This window comes from Harpegnathos saltator, unplaced genomic scaffold, assembly GCF_003227715.2.
Source record: "Harpegnathos saltator strain DR-91 unplaced genomic scaffold, Hsal_v8.6 scaffold688, whole genome shotgun sequence".
NCBI lineage: Eukaryota > Metazoa > Arthropoda > Insecta > Hymenoptera > Formicidae > Harpegnathos > Harpegnathos saltator.
In genome coordinates, this window is record NW_020230524.1 from 475,959 (window position 1) to 502,533 (window position 26,575).

The 26,575-nt window shown below is 52.0% G+C and overlaps 1 protein-coding gene across 1 annotated transcript; it reads right to left on the minus strand.

Moving 5' to 3' along the window:
• LOC105190399 (carboxypeptidase N subunit 2) lies at positions 1-26,575 on the minus strand. The gene is made up of 2 exons (XM_011153147.3): positions 25,885-26,575; positions 1-2,245 (listed from the first exon to the last, which is right to left on the minus strand). The coding sequence occupies exon 2, from the start codon at positions 2,211-2,213 to the stop codon at positions 276-278; it is 1,938 nt and encodes a 645-aa protein (XP_011151449.1). The 5' UTR covers positions 2,214-2,245; positions 25,885-26,575; the 3' UTR covers positions 1-275.

The following is a 26,575-nucleotide window of genomic DNA, read 5'->3' on the forward strand; positions in this document are numbered from 1 at the left end:
AGGAAGAGAGAGAGAGAGAGAGAGAGAGGGAGAAAGGGGTGTGCCCCGCAGGCTGCGTAATCCGGAAGATATTTCGGACAGTTAAAAGTCCATGATACGGAGATACCGTATCCGCCGCGCGTATCCGGCTGCCTCGTAACGACCCCTCCAGAGAGGGAGGGACTGGATCCTCCCCGGATTCGTCGCGGCTCGGGGTGCGCAACGCTCACGACGACAACAACAACAACAACAAGGCGGTGCTCAGCGAAAGCACGGTGCTCGCGAGCCGCGTCCGCTCACACGAAGACGACGTGCGGCTTCTCCGAGAGCAACGGCGGCGGAGGCGGCGGCGGCGGCTCGTAGTCGTAATCGTACTCGTAATCGTAACCGTAGCCCAAGCGGCGCGCCTGAGCCGCGCTCGACCTGCTGCTGGCGGAGATGCTGGCGGCCACCGGGCCGCCGTGCGCGCGATACAGCGACGTCACTTCCGGCGGCTCGTCGCGCAGATCCGTCACATCAGCCACCGCGTACACCCCTTCCTCCGGCTGCTTCCTGTAGGACGGCTCGACGTCGCGGCGGCTGGGACGGGCGTAGCGCGGCGTCTCGTAGATGTTGGTGTCCTGCGACTGAGGACTGCGCTCCGCCGTGGCGACCTTGCCGCCCCCGCCGCCGCCGCCGCCGCCGCCGCGCGGGGAATCATACGAGGTATCCTCGCTGCGGGCCAGCAGCCGGCGGCTGTAGGACTCCGCGTTCTTGTCCAGCTCGTTGTTGCTCCTGCCGACGTAGACGAGGAACTCGGGCCGGTTCGGCGCGGCGTACGCCAGCCGTCGCTTCCTCTTGGCCCGGGTGACGTGAGCGACGAGGGCGAGTATGGTCGCCGCGGCGGCCAGGCAGCCGGTGGCCGACAGCGACATGTAGAGCAGGCTCAGGCGACAGCGCAGGGAGCCCTCCGACAGGGCGATCAAGGCCTTGCCGGCGAACTCCTCGTCGCTGCAGACGATGTCGTGCGTGTCGAGCTCGAGCCGGGTCTCGTTCCGCCGCTCTTCGGCGCGGATCACGTTCCACAGCCAGTGCACCGAGCAGTTGCACACGAGGGGGTTGCCGCCGACGCGGAGGTGCGACAGCCCGTCGACGGGGAACTGCGTCGGCTGCAGCGTCGCCAGGCTGCAGCGGCGCAGGGACACCCACCTGAGGTACCTGGCGCTGTAGAGCACTCGGGCGGGCAGTTCTCGCAGCTCGCGGTTCCCGTCCATCGAGATGCGCTCGAGGTTCACGTTGTCGGCGAAGGCACGCGCGTTCACCGACGCTATCGTGCAGTCGTTGAGCTCCAGGCTCCTCAGCTCGAAGAGGTTGCGGAACGCCACCGCCTCCAGCGAGCCGAGGGGGTTGGTGCTCAGCACGAGGCTCGTGAGGACGCTGAGGCGGGCCAGCGCGGCCGTAGGCACGGACGTTAGATTGTTCCCGGACAGGTCCAAGTAGAGGAGATCCGGCAGACGGTCGAACGCCACGTCGGCGATGCTCCTGATGACGTTGTTGGAGAGGTTCAGGGAGACCAGCGACGGCAAGGACGGCAGGGAGTCCCGGTCCAGCTCGAGGATCAGATTATCCGACAGGTCGATGCGCTCAAGGCTCGGCGCCAGCGCGAGGTTGCCGGTCGGTATCTCCAGCAGGGAGTTCTTGCTGAGGATCAACGTGCGTATCTTGTGCAGGTTCCTCAGCAGGCCGTCCGGCAGGCTGGTGATCGAGTTGTCGCTGAGATTCAGCAGCTCCAGCTCGCTCGTGTACTTGAACGCCTGCTCGTCCATCTGCGAGATGTTGTTGCCGGCGAGGTTCAGCTCCTTCAGCGAGGTGAGGCCGCGCAGGGCATTCTTCGCCAACGTGCGGATCGCGTTGTCGCTGACGTTGAGCACCACCAGGTTCTGCTGCAGGCTGAAGTTCTCCAGGCCCAGCGTGTGGATGAGATTCGAGCTGAGGTCGAGACTCTCGAGGTAACCGTAGAAGCTGAAGGTGAGGTGCACGTTGGCCACCCGATTGCTCGACAGGTCCAAGTGGCGGATCTCCGGGTTTAACTGGATCGGCACGACCTCGAGGCCGGCGTGGGCGCACGTGGCGCGCAGGCTCTCGTCGTCGCATCGACACCGCGGCGGGCAGAGGCCACTAGCCACGACTGTCATCACGGCGGCCATCGCTATCGCGATCGGCAGCGTCGGCGGCGACGGTCCACGTGATGCCATTCCATATGAACTCCTTCCGAACTGGAACTGTCCTGCAAGAGGAAAAGCGAACAGCGGATCGCACGTTAATCACGGCTGTCTCATCGCGAGGAGCGATGCGTCTCTAAGGGGGTGCCGCGCACGGAGGGTGAGACGCGCGGATGACAACCGCAGGATCGCAGGAGGGTGGGAGATGTCACCGCGACACCGCGGCGAATAGAGACAAGTTTCGCGGATCAATCGGCAGTTCTCCCCGCGCGTGTCGGAAGTTTTCTTCCTCCTTTTATTATTTTAAAGCGGCGGATATGCCGCGAGCCGAATTTCGGATCTCTGCATTAAACCCCCGCGCGAATTCCGGCGAATTTGGCCGGAGTAATTGAGAATCTCAAGGTGGTGACATTGCAAGGCTACAATTAGTCGCTCAGCGTCCTTGCGGAGGAATTTACTCAATAATTATTTCACATTTCTCCCTTTCGATTGTTTCACGTTTTTCCCTTTCGATTGTTGTAACAGTCCGCCTGCGTGTCATCCCTCTTAATTTTATTGAGCGAGGGGTGAATTAGTCACACAACTCATTCATCTGCAATAGAGTATCGCGATTGGCAAGCGTCAAATAATTAATAAAAATTAACAGACGGATACGAGCAAACGAAACAAAAACTTTCCTCTCTCATAATTTTTTTTCCTCATATTGTCGGTTGGTCGATTAGAAATTTAAATGTAGTCGGGAGGTCCAAAAAGTGGCTGAAAAGAAACAGCCGTAAACCCCGGCACCGAGTAATCCTTTATTAATTAATCAAGCTCAATGAGAGACATTTTCAGCACGCGCATCACGCGGCCTCCCTCCCCCCCCCCCATTCTGACAACTTGATATAATTTGTACGTCTCGCAGAGAAAGCTCCGGAATACGTCGAGACCAGAATATGTCATTGACCGTTGACTCGGTCATCCCCAATGCGCTCGTCATTGATTAGCCGGGCTATAACGGCCCGTGATTGGCAAAAGGTGACTCGGCTCTTTTCGAGCGTGTCCGTTACAAAGTCATTACGCCGAAAACCGACGTGCGAAGTGCAGCATAGCGCGAAGTACAGCACTTTCTTCGTCGCACGCTTTTCGTGGTGTGATTGAGGTATCTCGCCGGGCTATCGAGATCTTTAATCGGCCGTCGCAACATCGCGTTCATTAACATCGCGTTAATTAACGCGCGGGTCTCCGATCAAATTGTGTCCACGCGGGTGGCAGTGTCAGTGTCAGTGTTAGTGCTGGTGTCAATGTCAGCGCTACGAACGGAACGGATTCGGGGCGACTGAGAGCAGGTTGGAAAGCGAGGACGCGGCCAGCAACGCATCGTGCATCTCCGAGTAAGTCGAATCCTTCATTATGTGGAATTTTGGCGATTTTAACGACGCCAGGCGGACTCTCCGCGAATAAAGAGACGGACCGAGAGGTGAAATTTAGGACCTGCTTCAAGGCCGGTGTTCGCAATCTGTCATTGTCCAATGGATGGTCACATCGTCGCGGATTTCCTTGTAATTATTCGTTAACTATTAGGTGTACAAATGAATAATCGAAACTTTTTTAAGCGGCTAAGAAATTAAGTTTCAAATAAGCAAATTTCTCCGCTCCTTTACGGTTACGTAGTGTTGACATACAGCTATTAAAAATTACATTTAGTATAACGGAAGGCTCAACATAACCTCAAAAATTATTCAGTACAGTCAAAAGTGGCAACAGGTAAGGTGCATATCCGACATTGCATTCTTTACGAATTCCAGCAAGGAAACAATGCTGCAAGAGCATACAAATCGATTTGTTCTTTTCTTGGCGAAGGTGTTATATCGTACGATGTGTGTGCACTTCGGTTTAGACGGTTTAAAAGCGACAATTTTAGCTGAGTGACAAAGAACGTCCTGGAGAGCTTCGGAAGTGCGGCAAAAATGATTTAGAGCTCGCTGAGAATTCAGCACAAACGCAAAAAGAGCTTGCAGAGCAGTTAGGAGTAACGCAACAAACTATTTCCAAACGTCTGCACGAAATATGGGGAAGATTCAGAAAGAAAGAAAATAAATTCCGCATAAATTCACTGAAGCCAACAAAAATCAAGTGGCAGTGTGTCTTTCTCTTCTCAATAAGCAGCGTAGAAAGTCTTTCTTGTGAAAAATTGTTACAGGCGATGAGAAGTGGATAATCTATGACGATCCGAAACGCAGAAAGTCTGGAGTAAATCCCGGCGAGCCATTAACATCGGTCGCAAAAACATCAAAACACTTCGGAAGAAAAATTCTATTCTACATTTGGTGGGATATAAAGGGCGTGATTTGTTATGAGTTATTAAAACCAAATGAAATATTTTTCCGACATGGAATTCATCCTGTCTGGAAAGATGGCTTGAAGTTATGGAAAACACCGACGAACACTTTTACTGACAAATTCGTTTTACTTTCTTTTAAAATAAACCTTGAATTTAGCTGACGAATTTGGATTATTCATTTGTACACCTAATAATAAAACTTGCCTTGCCGAATGACGAGCCATGAATACGAATCTGTAATTAACTGTGCTGTCAGCAGCGAGAAAAATCGAGAATAATTTGCAGCTGCTTATATCCCGGCGCTGATTATTTGCTTCCTCCAAAAACTTTGAAACGCGTCTCCTTATCAACTTTTTCCTCGCTTTCGTTTAGCCCTGTTATTGCACGGAATCCAAGTTTAAATCCTTATTGGCTTTTATACGGAACTGTTATCTTTGCTACCTTTGGTCTTACGATTTCTTCCTTGCCGCCTCCTGTGAATATCTAAATCCTATCGAAATTTCCAACGTCGCTGAAACAATATTATAACAAAGACACCGCGGAGAAAGAAAGTTCGTTTTGTTTCAGCTTTCCGCTTAAAATACTAATTTTTCATTAGACTGTTCGGCATTTGCTCGTCGCATCCGCTCTGTCTACGGTCGAGAAAGTTACAGCAAGCTAATAAATATATTGCTTGATGAATTACGAACGCGAGTAAAATAAATCGAGACGACTCAGTGTTGACCAATCTTGAAATTAGTGCTTCTTCATGCCGTCCTCGACGCCGAGAAAACTGCAGCAAATAAGCTGTGTAACGTTGCATCTTGAGAATCGAAATTTCGACCAGGGGTCGTCGAGCGTTCCGAGCGTGAAATACTTTCACGAACACCTAAACGAGAATAGTCTCTGGTGATCTTTGGTCCGCAGACCTTCGGGGTGCGGAATTTTACCGCGCCCGCGCGGACAGCGCTCCGAAATTTTTTATCGCCCGCGATAAAAGGGCGGAAAAATGTGTTTCGAGCTCCTGACGAACAGGAATTAAGGATCGTCAAAGAGTCCGCAACACAAAGAAAATACCGTCGCGGGGATCCGCAGTCGGTGCGTTCGCACGTTCCTGCACCGCGAGCGCAAGCTTCCTGCCTGAATATCGCGGTATTTACTATTTGCTTTACGTGCGCGCCATGTATTTATAAAGCGGCGCCTCGAAGCGCAACGGAGAAATTACGTCGCCGCCGTGTCCTAATTGTCTCTCTAACCGACCGACAATTTAATAACGTAATAACGCTCCGTGTTAATTCCGCGATGCTCCAAAATGTCCTGCTATCAGGACTTCTCTCCCCTCTCCGCCTCCACCGGCCCTACCGCGGCGCGGTTTACACGAGGCTGCGCGCGACGAGAGAGCGACGGCGACGCAATCGTAAGGACGAACGAGGTCGCGCGCGATACGACGTGAAATATTAATTGTGTGTTACGTCCGACGTAACGGCGACGTAACGCGATAAAATAAAATCCCAAGATCCGCGCCGGATACTGTGTACGCGTGTACGCGCGCGCGCGCGCGTTCTGCTTTTACGCCCGGCTCGATCCGCCTCATCGTCGCAATTATCGGCTGCGAGTATTTATTGCATTCTATCTCCGTCGCGCGCAAATGCGAGAGCTCGCCGCGCGATTGTACGAACGATATCCCTACGCCGTGAAGCTGTGCAGTAAATGTTTCGAATAAAACCCACCGTTAGCTGAAAGACCTTTGTGAGAGCGGGTAACTCGCGAAAGCGTAACTACCTTTTACGTTCACCGGGTTTGCCGCACAAGCTCGATGCAAGTTTATTTACGGACACCTGCACGCTCATTCGTGTTCAGATTTCGCGCTGCTGCATCACCGCCGCCGCCGCCGCCGCCGCCGCCGCCGCCGCCGCCGCCGCCGCGCCGCGCCGCGCCGCCCGCTCCTCCCGGGATATGTCCGACATGGCGCAGTTTGTATGTCAACTTTTTTACGCCCGCGGAAGGTAAATAACGCCACCCACTCGTGACAAAAAGGGAAATGACAAACTGGCTTCGAAAGGAAAGTGGATATTAAATTTGCGTCTATGCCCGGCTAAATTTACTGCGCTCCGGTTAATTAAATCGCGACGAATTTCGTCGCGCTTTTCCCTCTCCCTCTCTCTCTCTCTCTCTTTCTCTCTACGTCTCGCAGCCGGGCGAGTCTTTAGCATTTTTTGACGCGCGCGATACAACAATCGTACGCCCGTTGTCGGGGCAATTAAATTGGTTGCCGCGCGAATTATCTGGAACGCGTTCGCATATAAAGCGTGATAAAGCGAAGGAGGTGCCGCGCTTCGATGCGGCTGTTTCTCCGTTCCCGGGCTGACGATAATGAGAGAAGAATGAAGAGTGATAAATCACTTCCTCGATGAAACTGGCCTGAATAAACGATACAATTATTTATAATATAATACAACGGAGCGCAGCCGCGTGGGGCCGCGAGCGCTCGTTAAAAATGCGACGACCGACCCGCAATATCGCGAATTCCTCAAAGAGCGGCGAGTATATATCGATTGTTGGCTGATTATTGGCAATATTGCTCGACGCGATGTTGCTCCTTTATCCTCTCTTGTTTCTCTTTTCTTCTCTTCTTCTTCTTCTTTCTCCTCCTTTTATCCCAGTAGGGAGTATCGCTCCCTAATTAAACTTACAAAACTACTCTAACTGCATTACGTTCCTCTTCGTCGCACCGGCGATAATACCAGTGGCGCGTATCGTTTTACATTAACGCTTATTTTCCTTGAATTTTCCTCGGGGGCGGAAGAAATACACGGAAGAAACTGCTATAAGCTGTAACTATAGGCTTCAAAGAAGAAAGTTGGAGGCAACAAGAAAACGATACGTTTGCCAACGGCGCGTTTATTTCTTAGAGCTATGGTGCAGCCTTCCTTGATAAATTTATCCGCAAAACAAGCAATTCGACGAAGTCCCGCTGTTCGTATTTCACGCGCAGTGCTGCGCTCGGGGGCGGGGGGGGGGAGGTCCGCTGCGATAGAATTAAGATCTGGAAAATTTACCAGGCGACAAGATAAATAATGCTCGCGCCATTAGTGCATCTCGCTAAAAAACTCTACAACGATGTAAGTTTCGGCCGTGCGTAGGAACAGGGTAAGTCCGGGATAGATGAGCATAAAGGGTAGATGGTCAATTGTTATAATTTTGCTGATATATGCTAGGCGTCAGCGCTGATCGGTCACTTGTGAGTTGGATGTACCACGAGTAGGCGTGTCTCTTCCTGATCCGCACAAAAACACCGTTATTGTGAGTGAATGAATGTTTTATGTTTCTATTAACCTCCAAAATGTTTCGGAAAGATATCTTGCGAATACGGTTTACTTTGAGTTGCAACATTAACCTGGGCTTAAACGACTAAAAATACGTCGTACTTGCGCACTTAACCTCAAAATTCGTCACCGAGGCTACGTTTCACGCGGTATACGCATCTTTACGTGAACTTTCGAAACGGGATAGATGGTTCGTTTTTATGAGGGTTAGATGGGCAGCCTAGTCAGCGAGAAATAACAAGCAATAGACATCGGATCGACATTTTCTAGATGCTTTAGCATCAAAAATTTCAGTACATTTTAAACAGCTTCTTGTTTCGTTTAAAGGTGCCGAATAGATTTTTTTCTCTCTTCTCTCTTTAATAAACAATGTTTCCCCATAGGGCCTTTTTCTGTGTTGCCACTTTTCATCCCAATGTTGCCCTTGGTTTCCATAAGAAACTCGTGGAAATGTTTTATCTTATTAATAATTAATAAAAGGATTAATAAAAAGGTTAATAATTAATAGGATATAAAATACTAAAAAAAAATAATTAAAAATAAACAAATTTCTACATTATTATAGGCAAGCCCAACTATCCCTTCACATATGACCATCTAACCCGGATCACACCTGGCTATCTATCCCTCACAGAAATTTTTAATATTTCATTATTATTGGCGTCCCATGAATTTTTTTTCACAAAAATTCTTCTGCAGCTTAAAAATTATCCTCTACTGAGTGGGTTAATATGTTGTCGATCGTTTATTGCGATAATACAAATGTGTTATTTCCAATTAAAAAAATTATGCCCATCCATCTCAGACTTACCCTATGCTTTTTTCGCGTCGTCCCCCCCCTCTCTCTCTCTCTCTTTTCCTTCCTCTTCGCAGACACACTCGATCCTTATAATCAAGCAAAGCGGTTCTCGGCCACGAGCCGGTGATCCCCGCCAAGCCGTGCAACTCGCTTCCCCGCGGACGAGGTCACCGCTGCATCCGCAGGATATTTCGCGCGAAAATTAAGGAGCACTCGCGCCGCGCCAGCTCGCAATCGAGTTTTGAAATTCCGCTCTAATATGCGCATAGCTCGGCCGTCGATTGAAGATCAATACCGAATTACCTCGTCAAATTAACCGCGATTGCCCCGTATAATGTATCGGACCTATATAATCGCGGGCGAGAAAATACCTCCCCCTCCCCCCTCCGCCCTCTCTCCGCCAGCGCGGAAAACACGCGACTTGCGGCAGGATAACGGCCGGTACGGCCGTAGTACGGCTCCCGTCGCCGACGAATAACGTTGCAATCGCACCGTTAAACTCGTGCCAGAACGCATAATCGGGGAGGGGGGAGGGGGAGGCGGAGGACGCGTGCATCCAGCGGGGATATTACGCACTGCGCCAACGATAATTTCAATCCCACGGCGAGATTTCTGCCAAGTCCCGCCACGCCGTATCCAGAAATTCTCCCAATATCCTCGTTTCAGTAAGTGCCGCCCCGCGCCAGTAATTTTTCACGTCTCTTTTTCTGCGCCCCGCCGGGGGAATAACAAATGGCGCTGATCTCACTGTCATGTATAATGCACAGATTTACAGCATCCCGCTATCTGACACAGCTATATGTCCGAAGCCGCCCTCCCTCTGTCCTCCCTCCGCGCTCATTCTCTCTCCCTCTCGCTCTCTCGCTCGCTCGCGCGCTCCCACGCGCTCGGCTCCCGCTCGGGGCGCGCCCGCAAAAAAATGCAGCGGACGTTAACATCCGCGGCAAGTAATATCCCGTATGGCGGCGCGCGTCATTTTCTCCGGGAAATCGGGCGGCCCGGCTTTTTTCCCTCTTTTTCTTCTACCTCGTAGAACGGACGCGCCGGGGGATAGGGGTGTTTTTCGGCCGCGGAATATCGCCGAGAGGGAGAAGAAAGTTGTGAAGAGGGCGAAACGAGATCGAGGCGCGATCGAGCGGGAGGGTCGGAGAAGAAAGGGGGAGGGGGGGCGAGGGGAGGGAGGAGTTGATTGCGCGGGGAAATTCGAGGATCTTGCCCCGCGGCGAAGCTGACATCTCGTTCTGATAAACAACGCTTGTCTACGGCCGCCGGATGATAAGAGCAAACCCCGGGAATTAGTTCAAGTATCGCAACTTGGTATCTGGGTCAGCTGGCGGCGGGCTTTTATTTTGCTTGCCAGCAACTCGTTAAGGATTTACATCAACGCGCGACTGACGGCAATCTAGTTTTGTACATCGCGGCGCGGAATTCCGCGTGTAAGCACCGGCGCGGCCGATTAAGCGGCCGGACCGGGCAGCTGATAGCGCGCTGATAGCGCGCGTCACACCGAGCGGTAAAATATTCCGTGCGGTGCCAAAGGCTGCGATAATTGTTTACCAAATTATGGCGAATTCTCGCAGACTTCACCGAAGTCGGGCGCGAGCGCTAAGGATTCGCAGTCATCGCTCGCGATTACGATAATCAAGAGCCCGGATTAACCTCCAGCGCGAGAAGAAGAAGGTGCCGCGGAGGAGGAGGGGGGTGAAGGGAGAAATTTCGCAACTCCGCTAGATCCGAATGTATAATCCGTAATCCCGGAATGAATTGTTAATCGTTAAATTGGATCCGCTGAAAGAATTATCACGGTCCCGATATGACCCATAACGGACTATTCGGGTGTTACATGGCGCACGTGTCATTATCGTCGATATTTTACTACGCCGTAATTTATACGCTACGTAATATTCTCGCACAAAGAGTTCATGAATAATGTCGCGTATAGTTTACCCGGTGTGCATTACATATTTATAACCGAGTCGAATTAGTCCAATCACTGTGAAGAAAATTGAAAAAATTGTGATGCGCGTTATATCTCCATCTGCCTCTTTCTCTCTCTTTCGATTACAGCGCGGCGAGTAATCTCGACTGAAAAATTAATACGGGTTGCAGCGTGCGCAGTTTCATTCCCGCTCATCGAAGAAGAAGAAGAGTCTTTCCCGGTATTCTCAAGATAGCCAGCTAAATCGTCCGTTTATCGGCCGAATGTAAATAATATATAAGACGGCGCCCGCCCCCTCCCCCGCTCCTCTCGCCGCCGTTACTGAGGACGAAATTTGCCCGGACATGCATAATACATGTGGAAATAACGTCGGGCGTAGTAGCAAGCTAGGCCGCGGTGACTTCTTGTCTATAATAGAATCTGCGCCATTCGCCCGATTCGTCGGGGCACATAAAGCAAAGAACTCGCCGGATAACGTATAACGGGCCAAGTCATTCAATTTACAAGATCCTCATCCTGCTCCCGAGACTCGTCTCGTTCCCAGCGTACGAAACTCAACTGAAGACGAGCCAAAGTCACAGCGAACTTGGCTGAGCAACGGACGACCGAGCTACACCCTCGACGCGGCAAGGAGGCCACCGACCACGCGCGAACGATATAACTTCACGATTTAATGCGTCGCGCTGATACGTTATTCCGCGTGGCAACGCGATCGCTAAATCATGCACGCCCGAGCGATAAGACTCCTCCTCTTCTCGCAATTATCAGTCGCTAAGAGGCTATTAAGCTCGCCCGGCCACTTTGGCACGACCGAATGCGACTCGCGTAGAAATTTTGCACTTTCCCGTCGCGAATTTATTCTCAATTGCACAATATATTAGGCGTGCAAATGAATAATCCAAACATTTTCAAGCGGCTAAGAAATTAACTTTCAAATAATCGCATTTTCCTGCTCTTTTACGATTATGCAGTGTTGACATTGATAGCTATTAAAAATCAGATTAGTAAAAATAAAAATTACATTTAGTATGGCGGAAGGCTCAACACAACTTCAAAAATTATTCAGTTCTGTACAATGAAAAATTTGCGAATTCCAACGAGAAAAAATGCTGCAAGAGCATGCGAATCGATATGTGTCTTTCTCAGCGAAGCTATTGTATCGTATGATGTGTGTGCATTTTGGTTTAGACGGTTTAAAGGCGACGATTCAGTCTGAGTGACAAAGAACGTCCTGGAGGCCCTCGGAAGTGTGATAACAATAATTTAGAGCAACTGTTCGCTGAGAATTCAGCACAAACGCAAAAAGAGCGTGCAGAGCAGTTAGGAGTAACGCAACAAACTATTTCCAAACGCCTGCACGAGATATGGGGAAGATTCAGAAAGAAGGAAAATAAATTCCGCATAAATTCACTGAAGCCAACAAAAATCAAGTGGCAGTGTGTCTTTCTCTTCTCAATAAGCAGCGTAGAAAGTCTTTCTTGTGAAAAATTGTTACAGGCGATGAGAAGTGGATAATCTATGACGATCCGAAACGATCAGAAAGTCTGGAGTAAATCCCGGCGAGCCATCAACATCGGTCGCAAAAACATCAAAACACTTCGGAAGAAAAATTCTATTCTACATTTGGTGGGATATGAAGGGCGTGATTTATTATGAGCTATTAAAACCGAATGAAACAATCACTGCGGACCCGTACCGACACCAATTGATCCGTTTGAGTCAAGAATTAGAACGAAAACGTCCGTATAGTGGCAAAGGAGAAATTGTTCTGTGAAATTGTTGCATGATAACGCTAGGCCACACATTGTTTCTACGGAGAAAGACATCATAATGAGTCTTGGCTGGGACTTCTTGAAACATGCGTACTTTTCCGGCGTATTCATCAAATCCTATCGATTACCACTTGTTTCGGTCAATGCAACATTGGCAATGCCTTGTCCGATACGCCCTTGAAATCAGCGGATGAGATTCGAAAATGGCTTGACAACTTTATCGTGTCCAAAGACACAACGCTTTTCCGACATGGAATTCATCAGCTGCCTGGAAGATGGCTTGAAGTTATATTAAACTACGGCGAATACTTTGATTGACAAATTTGTTTTACTTTCTTTTAAAATAAATCTTGAATTTAGCTGACAAATTTGGATTATTCATTTGTACACCTAATAAAAAAGTTATTTAAACAAGGCAAAAACCCTAATACCAATATCCGTTCTATCTCTTGATGTTCTTTCCGTTGCTATTAGTTGATGACATATCAAGATTCAATCGCATTTTACTAGCCCATCCTGAATGATTAGGAGGACGATTATGCGCGCGAATCAGGCGAAAATCTCTCAGCTTTCTAGCTGAGTCTCCCCTCGAAGTTTCCACGACTTTCGGAATTGAAAATATCGGCGTCAGAACTCGTCCATTTCTACAGCTGTGGAGCCATCGGAGATTACGATCTGCGCTTCGTGAATCATACGTCGCTTCATGGTCTCGGTCAATGCCGCGTGCTCGTTTACACGGCGTGGTGTGGCGCTTCATAAAAATCGCAACTCGTACCTCGGCTGCGCTAAAAGCCTCATTTAATGCGGGTTTTAGGAAAATTACTTGTATCACCCTCCTACCCTCCCCTCCCCCTCCGCCAAATTAATGATCATAGATATTTTGATTGCGTATATACAAACATTTCCCGCGCCGAGGTATTCCTTACATTTCGTAATCGATTTCTAGCAAACCCGTAAAAATACGTTAACGTTAGCGCTCGGTTATTTTGGAGGTAGAATCGATTCTCGTTAAGAATATTTCGACGTTTTACATTCGCGACTTCCACGTCAATTTATTACGAGCTTCCGCAGTTAATATCTTCTTAACGCGTAACGCGCTACGTCGATGCGGTTCGCAAGAACCTTAGCTATTTTTGGTTCCAGATTAATTCCTTATCGCGGATATCCTCCATCGCGTGTTTTACACTTTCTGCATCGGTCTGTCACTTTTGTTACAGGTGGACAAATAATTTTAAAGATAGAGCAAGAATTCGCGACATGCGTAGAAGCAGCGGAAACGACGTCTTCCTTTCTTCATAATTTCATAATCTTTTCTTCAGGTTTACGCTATTTTGCTCTTGCGTCAATACGACTACTATTTTTAATGATACAGCTAGGACCAAATAACCGGGAATATACGAACAAATTTAGAACAGAAAGGCTCTGAATTTTTATGCAAGGGGGGGGCTTGACATGCTAAAGTTCCTGTGACGCTTTATGGATGTTCAGAGAAAGTATCCAACGTGAAAAATAAGGAAAGAACTCAGTTACAGTAACAAATTCTCTGCCGTCCAGGGATTAGACGAGAACTCGATTGTTGCAGGAACAGAGTGATTGCCGTAGGAGTTACCGTGCTCAGTTAATTGTGGTTAGTTACCTCAACCGAGTTTTATCTCATCCGAATGTTCGGACGAATTTTTTTCCATTACGATAACAGACACATCGTTTCTTGCCATCGACTTTTTTGTCGATGGTCGCCGTTCCGTTACACGAGAATTGACATTTCTTTCCCGTATTTCGACATGTGTTTTTCGTGTATTTCGAAAATAATGTTCAACGAGTTCAAGGAGATCATCGTCTCCTTATTGGGTTTACGATAAGTCGGATTTCACGACAAAGACGGATATTTCGGGAGAGTTTCCGCGTGATATGACACATATCTGCTCCTTAGTAAGACAAATCAGTCAAGTGGAAAGACAACCGCAAAGTGTTCGAGCCGTCTGAATAAAAGAACGTAAGGCGCAGGCGAAACAATAACGAAAATTATACGCGTACGACTGCGGCTCTGAAATGCATTTAAGCAAATTAAGTCACGCGTTTATCATAGAGATAAAGCCCGTCTCGCGGAGGAATTTTTTTCTCTCCTCTCTCTTTCTCCCTCCTTTTTTTTAAGAGACGGCAATTCAACACCTCGTTCTATTCGTCCGAAATTAAAAGCGAGGCGACATCGTGCGCGCCGGGTCCGCGTCTAATTAATTTCGTTGCGCCGGAAGAGACGGCGACGAGACCACCGCCAGTCGCACGTCCAGCGGCGCGCAGCGCGACGAAGATACCGCGCGACGCGCGTAAGAATTAGCCGGCCATTATAAATATTCCAGGACGGTAATTAAAACCGTGCCCGCGGGTACAGTAGCAGATCAAACGTTAATATCACCGGCGCGCTCCGCTGCGCGCCTCGCGAGAGAACGCAGTATCTCGGAATTAAACCAAGCGCGCCCGCGCGCTCTAAACGAATCGCACGAATCGCTGCATTGAAATGCTAATTCAATTAGTTCTTCGGGGTTAAAAACTTGGCGGTGCCCACACGTGCGGGCGCGGACCGCGCGCCGCCGAAACGACTAATTGGATTAGCATATTAATGCGCGAAATCGGAAAATTCGTTAAGCCAAAAGTTTGCTTTAGTCCGAGTCTCCTCCTCGCCTTAATGAATAGCTCTCTCTCCAAACCCCCCCCCCCTTCTGCCACCCCTCTCCTCTCGGTATATCCCCTCGGGCGATGGTGGGTAGTACGCGATGCAGTTGCCGGGCATAAATTACGAGGCGGGGGGGACAGGGCGGAGGGGGGAGGGGGGATCGGGGGGTTGGACTGGTATACACGCCCTCTGTTTAATTTATGCATTTCTTGACCCGTATCAGCGGACCCGGTTTCCTACCTGTTGGTCCGTGCGTCTGCTCTACCACCTGTTCGAGAAGGATCCTTCTCCACCCTCCCCCCGCCCCGCACCCCCCGTGCTCCACGGGGCGGAGGAAGAGAAAAAGGAAGCCCGGGCACATTTGCATTACCTCGACAACAGCCGGCGGTCGCCCGGCTCGGCACCGGAGTCGAGTCCGACGTTTGCTTCGGATCTAACGGCGTTTAACGCCGCAGAGGAGAACACCAGGTAGATATGCGAGCCGCGTCGTTGTTTCACCGCCCTCGAGCGCGCACCTTTTCCACGTCCGACGTCTCGCGTCCGCCCCGGGCAGCTGCTCATTCCGGCCGAATCGCATCAGGAAGACGAAGGGAGATCGGCAGCGCCATAACGCGCTAAGGGCCACTTAAGACAGCTGGCAATCAATGTCGAGCAGGCTGCTCCGAGGGTTGCAAGTTGCAACGATCGGTATCGGTCGCGTCGATCGAGCCTGGCAGGGAGTATCGGAACTTTCGGGAGAAACGATCAACAGGCGAGGCGACCGTCCGCGAAGCGGTCGCGAGACGTTACTCAGCTCCGTCGAAATCGCTTCCCTCGGGCGTCGCGTCCGCGGACGGAACGGTTCTCGAAAAGTATGCAAATCGCGGAACGACGGATTCCCATTTCTCGCGTGCTCGCGCGGAGTTTCGTCGCGGCGGTGGGGGAGGGTGAGGAGGAGCCGAGCCGAGCCGAAAGTTATTTCCAAGGTACGCGGAGGATTAATGCGGTGGCTACTAGCATCCGGTTCGTATTTCCAGCGAGGGGGATGGCACTCGATCGGTCATCGAGCACGTCGAAACGATTTTAACCCTCCCGGTCTTCCCGGAGCGCGCGGCTGAAGTCCGCGTATCCGCTCGAGTAAAATATTGCTTCGCGCGCGGAGGTCGTGGCGACATGGAAAGGAGGAGGAGGAGGAGGAAGGAAAACGAGAGCTTCAAGAGGGACAGAGAGCAGGACGGGGTGAAAGGGAGGGAGGGAAAGGGAGCAAGAGCGAGAGAGAGAGAGAGAGAGAGAGAACTCACTCAGTCGGGTACAACCAAGGCACGGGGGAAGCGAGTGGGAAAAAGCCCTCTGCAATTGCAATCCGGACAAATATCCGGAGCCGAGACGAACGACGAACGAACAAAGAGAAGAGAGACAGAGAAAGCGCGCGAGAGAGCGAGGGCGGAGCAGGGCGGAGGGAGCAGGGGAGAGAAAGAGAGGGAACGAGGGTGTTGGTGGTGGTGCTGGTGCCGCTGATGGTGGCGATGGCATAGTAGTAGTGATGGTGGCAGAGACGAAGAACAGAAGGGAGTGCGAGAGAGAGAGGTGGGAGGGAGGCAGGGAGAAAGAAGGAGAGACTCCGGGGTAGCGGAGAAATTGTTCGGGCTACTGCGAAACGAAACGAAACGAAACGCTTCTCCTGTGTTCCTATATATATGCGGTAGTCGATAAACCGCGCCTGCGTAGCTCCAACACAGAGAGTACTACCCTCTCGTAGTACGGCGGAGGCTTAGGGGGTTGCCCGCACGCATATCTCCGCTCGTCGTTCCCGCGAGCGCGCAGGGGTGTGGATTAAAGATATTAAAGATACCCAGGCCGCTCCGCGCTCGTTCGTCCGTTCGTTCGTCCGTTCGTTCGTTCGTCCGTTCGTTCGTCCGTCTCTCGGTTTCGTATGTAAGCGGATACCCGGCTCTCGCTGCTCCTTTTGCCGCTGCTCGTTCTTTCTCTCGTCCATCCGGCACATCGTCGAGCGCGTTTTCGGCGTTCTCTCACGTCCCTCTCCTCCCTCCTCTCTCGCGTCCATCCGCGTCGTTTCCGCCGAGGAAAGACACCGATTTCGGGGGTTAATTCCTACGTATCGGCGCGCGACTGCGCTTCCGTATAGTCCGCGAGATACGTTCTCGCTCGACGGTTCTTGGGAGAGAGAGAGAGAGAGAGAGAGAGAGAGAGAGAGAGAGAGAGAGAGAGAGAGAGAGAGAGAGAGAGAGAGAGAGAGAGAGAGAGAGAGAGAGAGAGCGTTGCCATTAGGATCGAACGGTAGCGGCGCGCGATGTTTCTCTCGCTGTTGCTGCGCCACGTCGCTCCGCGCGGCTCCGTGTTGCACCTACGCCATCGAGATCGTTAGACCCCGAACGTTGCCCACTTTATCTCGCGCCGCTTTTACCTAGTCGGTTCATCAGTTACACCTTCCCTCCGCGCGCGAGCGCTTTTGCTCCTTTTTCTCAATGAATGCTGCCGTGCTGCGCGCGGAATGCGCGCGCGAGCTTCCTTCCTTCGCTCGTTGCTATCGGGGGAAAAAAGTGGACAGCGGAGTCGGAGCAAATTGCAGCCGCGTTAAATGCTTCTTGAGCGGGCATTTGATCGTTCCGAATTTAAAGGGCCGAGTATTAAAGTTCCGAATTTAAAGAGTCGGCGCCACCGTCGCCACGCGGAAACGCCGATCTGGCACATATAACACACGACGAGTTCCGCTCGGGATTCCACTATCAAAGATATTGAAATACTCTCAGAGAGCCCGGCTCTCGCGTACGTACGTATCCTTCCCCCCTCCCCCTCCCCCTCCCCACGCCCTCGCCCGCCCCGCCTCGCCACTGGATCGTCCGCGGACGAATACTAGTCGCGGAGCGTCCTCGTCGTCTTATTTCAGCGTTCCCTCGCTTTCAGCGCGACCGCGCTTCTCATAAAATCTCCCCGGGCTTCATAAAAATCGTCTCCCGATAAATCACGAATGAAATTCTACGGCCGTGTAACGCACACGTACGCGCGTCGCGCTGATCCGCGCCGCGCGCGAGCATTCGTTCGGCGGGCGCAGCTTTCAACGAATTACGGTCGGCAGAGAGAATTAATCGCTTAAGTCTCTCGCACTGTCAACGCGCGCGGGTACCTCTGCGAATTTCATATCCGTGCGCGGGCGCTCTCTCTCTCTCTCTCTCTCTCTCTCTCTCTCTCTCTCTCCTCTCTTCCGCATGCGGCGCGATTATAAAAATAGCCGAGCCGCGCCTCCGCCAGCGCGTGCATCTTTTTTTGGTCGCGCGCGACGTCCGATATTCCGCGTCTTTTTCTTCGCCTTTCTAGCGCCTCCGCGGCGGAAACGCCGAGAGTCGCTCGCGACGATATCGTTGACTGTAATTCGTGGGATCTTTCCTTTTTTACGGAATATCAAATTCTCAACAGCGGGAATCTACGGTCGAGAGTGAAATATTTTTTCATTCTGCTGGAAAAATATCTCTCTCTCTCTCTCTCTCTTTCTCTCTTTCCTTTCATGTTGATTTCTGAAATTAAACAAAATACGCGAGATACCAGACCGCAGGCACGCGAAAACAAGATAAAAAATTTCGCAAATATACACACATTAACAGTTAATAGCGCGCACGACCAATTTATACACTGCGGTCAACATCGAATACTAACGTGGCATTAACCTCAGGCAAATCCAATACAATTCCCCGCGTGTTTATAGCGCATATATAGAATTGATGGAATGTTACGCATTTCCTATTAATTGTGAATTCCTCGACAAACTTAGAGAGAGAGAGAGAGAGAGAGAGAGAGAGAGAGAGAGAGGGGGGGGGAGACAGAGGGCGGAAGGGCGGGAGAAAGCGCCAAGTTATCTGCGCGTGGGAAATCTAATCGAGGGCCGGCTTTGATTTCCGTTGTCGATCGCCGGCGCGCGCGCGCGAGAAAGCCCTGTTAATTAAGCATCGCGAGTAATATTTTCCGATAAAGTGAAATCTACTCGAAATTAACCGAGCGATGAATTTCAGTCGCCGAGAGATCTATAAATGAAAATTCTGCCCGCCGCGCCGCTCGCGGGCAGCGCGCGCGAGCGGCGACGATAGTTCTAATTTACGATACGTGAAATATCAACGCACGCACACCGCGCACGTCAACAGCCGGGCCGAGGCGGGCTGTGTATCGGTCGCAATTCCGCGTCGGTGCCGCGCAGAAATGTCGGTCAGACATATTAAAATATCCCATCTACTCTTGTCCTGCTTCTCTTTGTCCCGTACCGATAACTATCGGTTATTTCCCCCAGCTGTCCCTCATCCGCCGTCCGCTTTGCAAAAATAGTTTTGCGCCTGTGTGTGGAAAAAAAAATTCCGCCATCTTCCGCGTACATGCCGAATCATTTCAAGAGCGAATTATTGCGCTCCCGCTCTCGACCCCCTTCTCTTCCCGTGTCTTTTTCTTTTTTTTTTCCTACCGCAGCGCAAACAAGTTATCGTACTTTGCAACGTGCGTACGTAAAATCCACTGCTCGAGTCTTCTCTCCCGTTCCTTTTCTCTCTCTCTCTCTCTCTCTCTCTCTCTCTCTCTCTCTTTCTGTTGATGTTTTCCACCCTTCAGAGCGGAATACATGCGGGAGTGTATGCACGTTTCACCGCGTATGTGCGAACGTTAATTTATTCGCGTTTCTGGCGCGGCCATATTTAACAACCAAGATAATAACGACGTCTAGCTCCGTCGAACGAAAAGCAACGGTGACGCAGTCGGGCTAACAATATTAAACCTGTTTAGTCGTTCGTTCCAGCGCGACGACCAGCCACTTCCCTTCCTGTCCTTTCTCCGTCGCGTTTCCGCTTTTCCAGAGAGTAACGACCTACTCTCGCGCTTGCCAGCTTTTCCACGCAGGATTATGACATTACCCGACAAGGAGACATCCCAGATCCAATTACAGCTGTATTGGGGCGGATAGACCGGCCGAAATAATAATCTCGCCGCGAGTGTTGTGTATGTGTACCGCTCGCGGCTCTTCGCCATAAATATCGCACACGCGCGCGCGTGTTAACACGCGCGCCAATTACATAATCCGCTCCCGCGCGCGATCCGATCGATCAAATCCAGGCAATTAGCCCGCTTCTTTCCCTCCTCCTCCGGCCTCCTCCTCCTCCTCGCCAGCTTTTTTCCGATTTGCCGAAAACGAACGGCTGGCGAAGCATCCCCACCCCCGCCTCCTCGCCCCTCGCCGCCGTCGCGGCCCATTCAGACGGGCTTCCTCCTTCGCACAATGAAAGGCGCGCGCGCGCGCGCGCGAAAAGGAAGATTCAACGGCTCGCGAATGACGGCGCAGCGCCTTGCTTGAGCCAGCAGCTTTTTTGCGGTCACGATAATCCGCGACACGATTATTTTCTCGTGCCTCAGCCGTCGCGATTCCCACGGTCCCTCGTGGTCTTCTCTCCTCTCCCTCCTCCCTCTCCCCTCCCCCTCCGCCGTCCCTCTCACCGCCCTCGCGCGACCTTAATGATTTTTTCGTCTTCGTGCGTTGGCGCGTCGCGGAATACGCGTACACACACGCTTAACACGATTTAATCGATACGGAAAACAGAGATTCACGTATCGTTGATTACCGCGGCGAGAGAGAAAGAGAGAGAGAGAGAGAGAGAGAGGGAGGAAGAGCACTCGCTTATTCCGACTGGCCCGCGCTTCTTCCTCTCCGGCCGATCTCGCCGGTGGGGTGTTTGCCGTCGAGCGCTAAGTAATCATATTGTTCCAAGGGTGAGCGCGCGCGCGCGCGTCGTCACATTCGTTTGTTGCGGTTTCACTCAATTATTACGACGGCCGGCCGAGACAAAAGAAATTCTCCTCAAGTGGGTTTCCTGAACCGTGACCTACCACCCAGGGGCCCGTAAACAAAGGCGGCCGGCAAACAATGCCGGCTATAAGAGCAAACACGATCTCCGCCCTTCAGAGAGCCGCGCATAAAATTGAAGTGCAAGGTACAAGTTCAGCGCGTGAGGGCCCCCTGTCGACTCCGCGAAAACTTGAGCCACGGGGGGGATGTAGTTGCGGGGAGAGTGAACGAGGGGGAGAGAACGAGAGAGAGAGAGAGAGAGAGAGAGAGAGAGAAAGCCGGCTCGGCGTTTAGCGTATGTGTATACGCGTTTTATACGGCAAGTTTCGCGATAAATCACTTGGCTTTGCCGGCTAAGTGTGCACGCGCGTCCGCGAAGCAACTACTTCGTAAGCAGATAAGCGGCTACTGGAATCTGCCGTGTCCCGCGCACGAGTGGCACGTCTCTCGTGCCGCCGACGATAGCGATCTCCACGACAAGGAGCGATTTTTATTACACGCTCCCGCGCGTCTGCGTGCGCCGTGTGTTTTTGCACGTCGCCGACGCGCCGCTAATAAATCAGGAATTAAAGATCGGCTGGGGGCCGAGTCCTCGCTGCTTCGCCAGCCGGGGAACCACCACTGTTATTACTACCATTATCCCCCGACATCCCGCAGGAGAGAGCCGGGAACGCTCTCTTTGGCTGACACCTAAGTGACGCTGTCCTTTGTGTCCTCCGGCTAAATGAGTTAGTCCACCCAGAGGACACCCTTAATCTTCATCTCAAATCTCGTCCTATCATCGCCGGAATAATAATTATCCGCAGGGATGCGAGCGAGCGAGCGGTTCGCTCACTCGCGTAGCGAAATTAGGACGTGAGCAGCCAACTGTCGTTACGGAAAGGTTCCAACCCCCTTCCCACCCCCCCCTCCCTCCTTATACTCTCCTCATCGATCGGCGTTAAAATGTATTGCCAGCTCGCGTTATCGAAACACTTCTCTCTGTCTGCCCCTATCTCTCTCTCTCTCTCTCTCTCTCTCTCTTCGCTTTTCCGCGAGTGCGAGTGACGTGAATGAAAAGTAATACAAATTCGATAAGTCAGCCATAGGCATTTTGGGCGAAATGGAAAGCGTATTCTCCACGTCTCGGTCTTGCGTGGCAATTTCTCTCCCTCTGGGGTGCGGAGGGATTGTCGGGAGCAATGGGGGAGGAAACGCTTTACATTTCTAATGTTTTTCGGATAGGGATCGACGCATCGCGCCACGCCACGTCGCGCCTCGTCTGGTCTCGCCTCGCGGTGTCGCAGAGGGAAGGATGGACTTTAAAGAAGCGACGAAGCAGCTGCAGCCACCTCGAAGGAGCGATTCGATGCAGGGATAAAGCGGTTAGCCCCGGCCACCTCTCATCCTCTCCTCCCCTCTCCCTTCCCTCCTCCTTTCTCCGCTAAAACGGTGGGAGATGGGTATCTCTGAAAATAGGATTGGTGCGGCACGCATTGTGCCGAGGACAGTGTCTCTCCGCCTCCGTTTTCGCCTACCCTCCCTCTCTCTCTCTCTCTCTCTCTCGCTCACTCGCTCGCTCTCTCCCTATCCTCTCATATTTATAGCTTTCGCCTTTTCCACCGTCCTTCGCGCGCGCGCGCGCGCGCGCTTAATTCGACCGCTCGCCGTAGAATACGCTTTTCTTCGCTCGGGAGGGAAGTAATCCGACGGGCAAATGCGTCGAGCCTGGCGTGCAGCAGGGGCGCCAGGTGCGTTCTGATTTATCACGGCCGCTGGAGGTTGACTGACGACCGCGAGTAGGCCGTGAGTTGCCAGGTCGTCGTCTCCGGATACAAGCCCACCTTTGGCCGGCTCTCGTTTCGTGGCTTATTAAAATTTCTGACGATGCAGGCTGCCGGCCAGCGACGCGATGTCGATCGCGCAGATACGACCCGGTGATTCTCGTGCGAGTCTCGAGCTTTTTTTACGGCTTCGTTTATTACTCTCTCTCTCTCTCTCTCTCTCTCTCTCTCTCTCTCTCTCTCTCTCTCTCTCTCTCTCTCTCTCTGTCTCTGTCTCTGTCTCTGTCTCTGTCTCTGTCTCTGTCTCTGTCTCTGTCTCTGTCTCTGTCTCTGTCTCTGCCTCTGTCTCTGTCTCTGCCTCTGCCTCTGCCTCTGCCTCTGTCTCTGTCTCTGCCTCTGTCTCTGTCTCTGTCTCTCCCATCCTCTCCTTTTTTCCGTTCCTTGGGATACTCACGTAGGCGTACGAGCGGATTGACAAACGCGTCGTACGAACGAGCTAGGCGGGTAAAACACGCCGAGACGGCTATAACACTCTTCTACGGCGAGCCGACGTAAATATCATCTGTAATTCCCGCGTCATTCATGCCCCGTAAGCTTTATGGGCCGCTTTATTATTGGGAGGCTCTCTCGTTTCTCTCGTCTCTCGAACGCGCTCGCGCGCGCGCTCGGTTATTGCACGCTGGAAAAGCTCGAAATGGGACGGAGAGGAGGAGGAGGAGGAGAATGTCCGAGAGGGGAGAATGTGCGTAAGGGTTTAATATCTTTCCTGCATATCAGAATTTACGATTGGATTTGACGTAAGCCCGCGTAGCGGGGTAAGCAAGATTTACAGTTTACTTAATGACTCGAGGTAGCCCCGCGCGCTCACGCTCGCGCTCGCGCTCGCGGCGCGCACGATCCGGATCGGCATGCTCGCCGTTTTTGTGAGGCTGCGGGTCTAACACGGTTCAGATGTTCCCACGCTAGGCAAGCAGGTGTTGTGGTGAAACCGACGATTAATTATCCGCATCCCATTTGATAGCACGGAGAGACGCGGGTCGATTAATCACGGTACAACGACCGTAATAAGCGATAAAAAGCTTCGTATATCCGCTCGGAGAGAGAGAGAGAGAGAGAGAGAGAGAGAGAGAATGCGCGATCAAAAATCTTCAGATAGATTTTCGGGTAGATAACGGCGGCCGATATGCAAATCGACAGCGCGCCGATAATGCGCGTTCGACGGAGAACGTTGAAAATCGACGAGGCGAGACGAGTGACGTCGCTCGTCTCTGTGCGCGCGTTTTCTTCTTCTTCCTGCTCCTCAAATTTCATTTGTTCAACGAACGTTCGCTCGATCGTGAGAAGAGTCTGTATGGAAGCGGAGTGAAAAAAACGGATAAAAAGGTCCTCCCGCTCGCCGTCCCGAGCTGTGATTACCACAGTTTACGTTACGCGCGCGCGCGCGTATTATTAACGGCGCGTCTCGCGGAAGTTACTTGGGCCAAAAAAATCGCGATCGGTGCGCGTCGCCGGGAGGTCGGCATATCACGAGCAGCACGGCGATGCACTTTTACGACCGCGACAAATCGTTCGTTAGGAAAGACGAATAAGTCTCGCGCATTGTTAAACGTCGTCGCGAGTCGCGGCGAGTTGCGAGCGGCGGCCAAGTATTTTACGCGCGCGGCCAATTACGGAGTGAACCGCCGTATTTCTTCGTTTGCTAACTCGGAGTCGTTAAACAGCGGTCTCTCCCTGCTCCGGCGCCATCCGAAAGGAAAAGTAACTTCCCCCGAAGGAACCGCGCCGAAATTTAATACCGCTGGGAGAAGCGTACGTGCTAACGCGTACTTAATACGCCCGAGCGCCGCCCGATACAAGCCCGGCCGTTATTAAGCCTCGGCAATATTTTCGGGCACAGTCGCGGACTGAAAAATAATAATATCCGGTAAAACGGAAAGGGTGCATTTCATTACGGCCGGCACGGCGCGGCGGCGGCGGCGGCGGCGGCGGCTCGAACTCGCCCGCGGGATTAGGAGTGTATCCGCGGTATCGGGGAATTAATTACGAAGCGGAAGAACCACGGCCGAAGAAAGCGCGCCGTAATATATTTACCAGCGGCGCGGCTTTAATTTGTTTAACAACTCTCGGAATCACGATTCTCAATTACGTGCTCGTTATCGACTTTTATACGGATGAACCTTCGCCGCAGCGGCAGCGGCAGCAGCAGAAGCAGCACGCGCTCCGCGGAAAAAGTTCCCCCTTTTTTCGCCCTTTCCGGGGGGTGGAGCAGGGTGCAGGGGGTGATACGGGGGGCGATAAGATATTTATAATATTCAGAGCGTATATATACGCAATCATACCATATCTCTCCGTGATACCGCCGGTAAACATGTGCGCGAGACTCGCACTGTCACTTAACATCGAAATTACTTTGGCAAGACGAGATGCGCCGCCGCGTGAGCTCGTAGCTAAAAGAGAACAGGAGAGCGGGCGAAAAACATAGCGCGTTAATTAAATATCTCACGTGTTATTCGTAACACGTGATACCCAGCGCGGAGAAGATAGGAGAAGAACGTTTGCAGTTAAAAATCCGCGATAACGTGCAAAAACACGCGGAAATGAATAAAGCATGCAAATCTGCGCGCGCGCGGACTCGCCAGATTCGCCGCTCGGCATCGTATCGTTCTCGACGGCGGGGGAAGCGAAGTCTGCGGGATCTGACGAGACACAACGATGACTCTTTCTCTCTCTCTCTCTCGAAAACCGAAAGGACCGAGAGACGCGTGCGGGCGGCCGCTAAGTTCAAGTGTAAGGACACGCGAGCGGCGCGGCATGAAGCGCCGTTTAATTGCGCCGCTAAACGGCCGATGTAAAATTCATCCGGCCGTGTATGTTTCGTAAACTCGCCGACTCGCCAACAGGCGAGCTCGCCTCACCGTGGCGTGAATCAACGCGCGTCGGCGAGTCTATAAAAGCATCGTGTAAACACGGAGCAATCTAACGCGCGAGTCGATAAAGCCCTATTTTAAGTGCGACGCGCGCCAAAGAGAATGCATATTTAATCAGCCCACCGGACTGTATATCGTAAAATGGCAGAACCGGGGCATAACCGGTAAACAGCTGACCCGAGAAATCCCATGAACCAACACACACACACACACACACACACACACACACACACGGGAGGAGCGTCGCTTCGGCAAGCATCGCGCTTCCAGCTGACTTATCGCACGAACGCGTGTGACTCATGGTCGACGTGGTATATCGTATTCAGAGCTAGTGTGCGGAGGGGCGGGAGAGGGGGGGGGAGTGGAGGTAGCAGAGGGTAGTCGTATACTTACACCGAGCGACGTGAAGTGTCGTAGGTAGGTTCTCTCGGACCTGTGCACATCGACCCGATCCACCGCGATTTCCTCGTGCGCCTCTCGCTCGCCGATCACGCGCCCGCGAAGCCCCGTGCGGACGCCGATTAGCCTGTCCAAGTGGTAGACATCCGTCGACGAGCGGACGGAGGGCACGTATGGAGTACCACGGCACTCGGCCCGTGCCGTATTAACGAGAGACTCTCCCAAATCACCGCCGCCGATCCACGTGACTCGCCATGAAGACACCTCTCGAATTGCCGGGACGTGTCCGGCGTCTTGCGCTCGTATCCATCAATCGTGAACCCGCTCCTCGGACGGTTCCGCACTGATCGCCGCGTGCGTGCAAGCGTGCGTTACGTGCGTACGTGCGTACGTGCGTGCATATGGAGTCGCGTGCGGAGCGGGGGTGGGGGCAGGAGGAGGAGATCGCGACAGCCGGACGCGGGTGGAAAAAAGTTTAAGGAGGCGGCCTTCTCGTCAACGCCGACGGAGCACACGCTGGAGTTTACAGGTAGAGGAGAAGGAGGAGGAGGAGGAGGAGGAGGAGAGAGATATAGCAGACGACAAGAGAAGAAGAGAGAAGAACAGCGGAGATAGATGAAAAAGGGGGAAATGCAGCCGAGAGAAAGAGAGAGAGAGAGAGAGAAAGAGAGAAAGAGGGAAAGAG

What these genes read in the sequence shown, in the direction of transcription:
- LOC105190399 (XM_011153147.3), bottom strand. Translation starts at nt 2,213, where the DNA reads ATGGCATCACGTGGACCGTCGCCGCCGACGCTGCCGATCGCGATAGCG.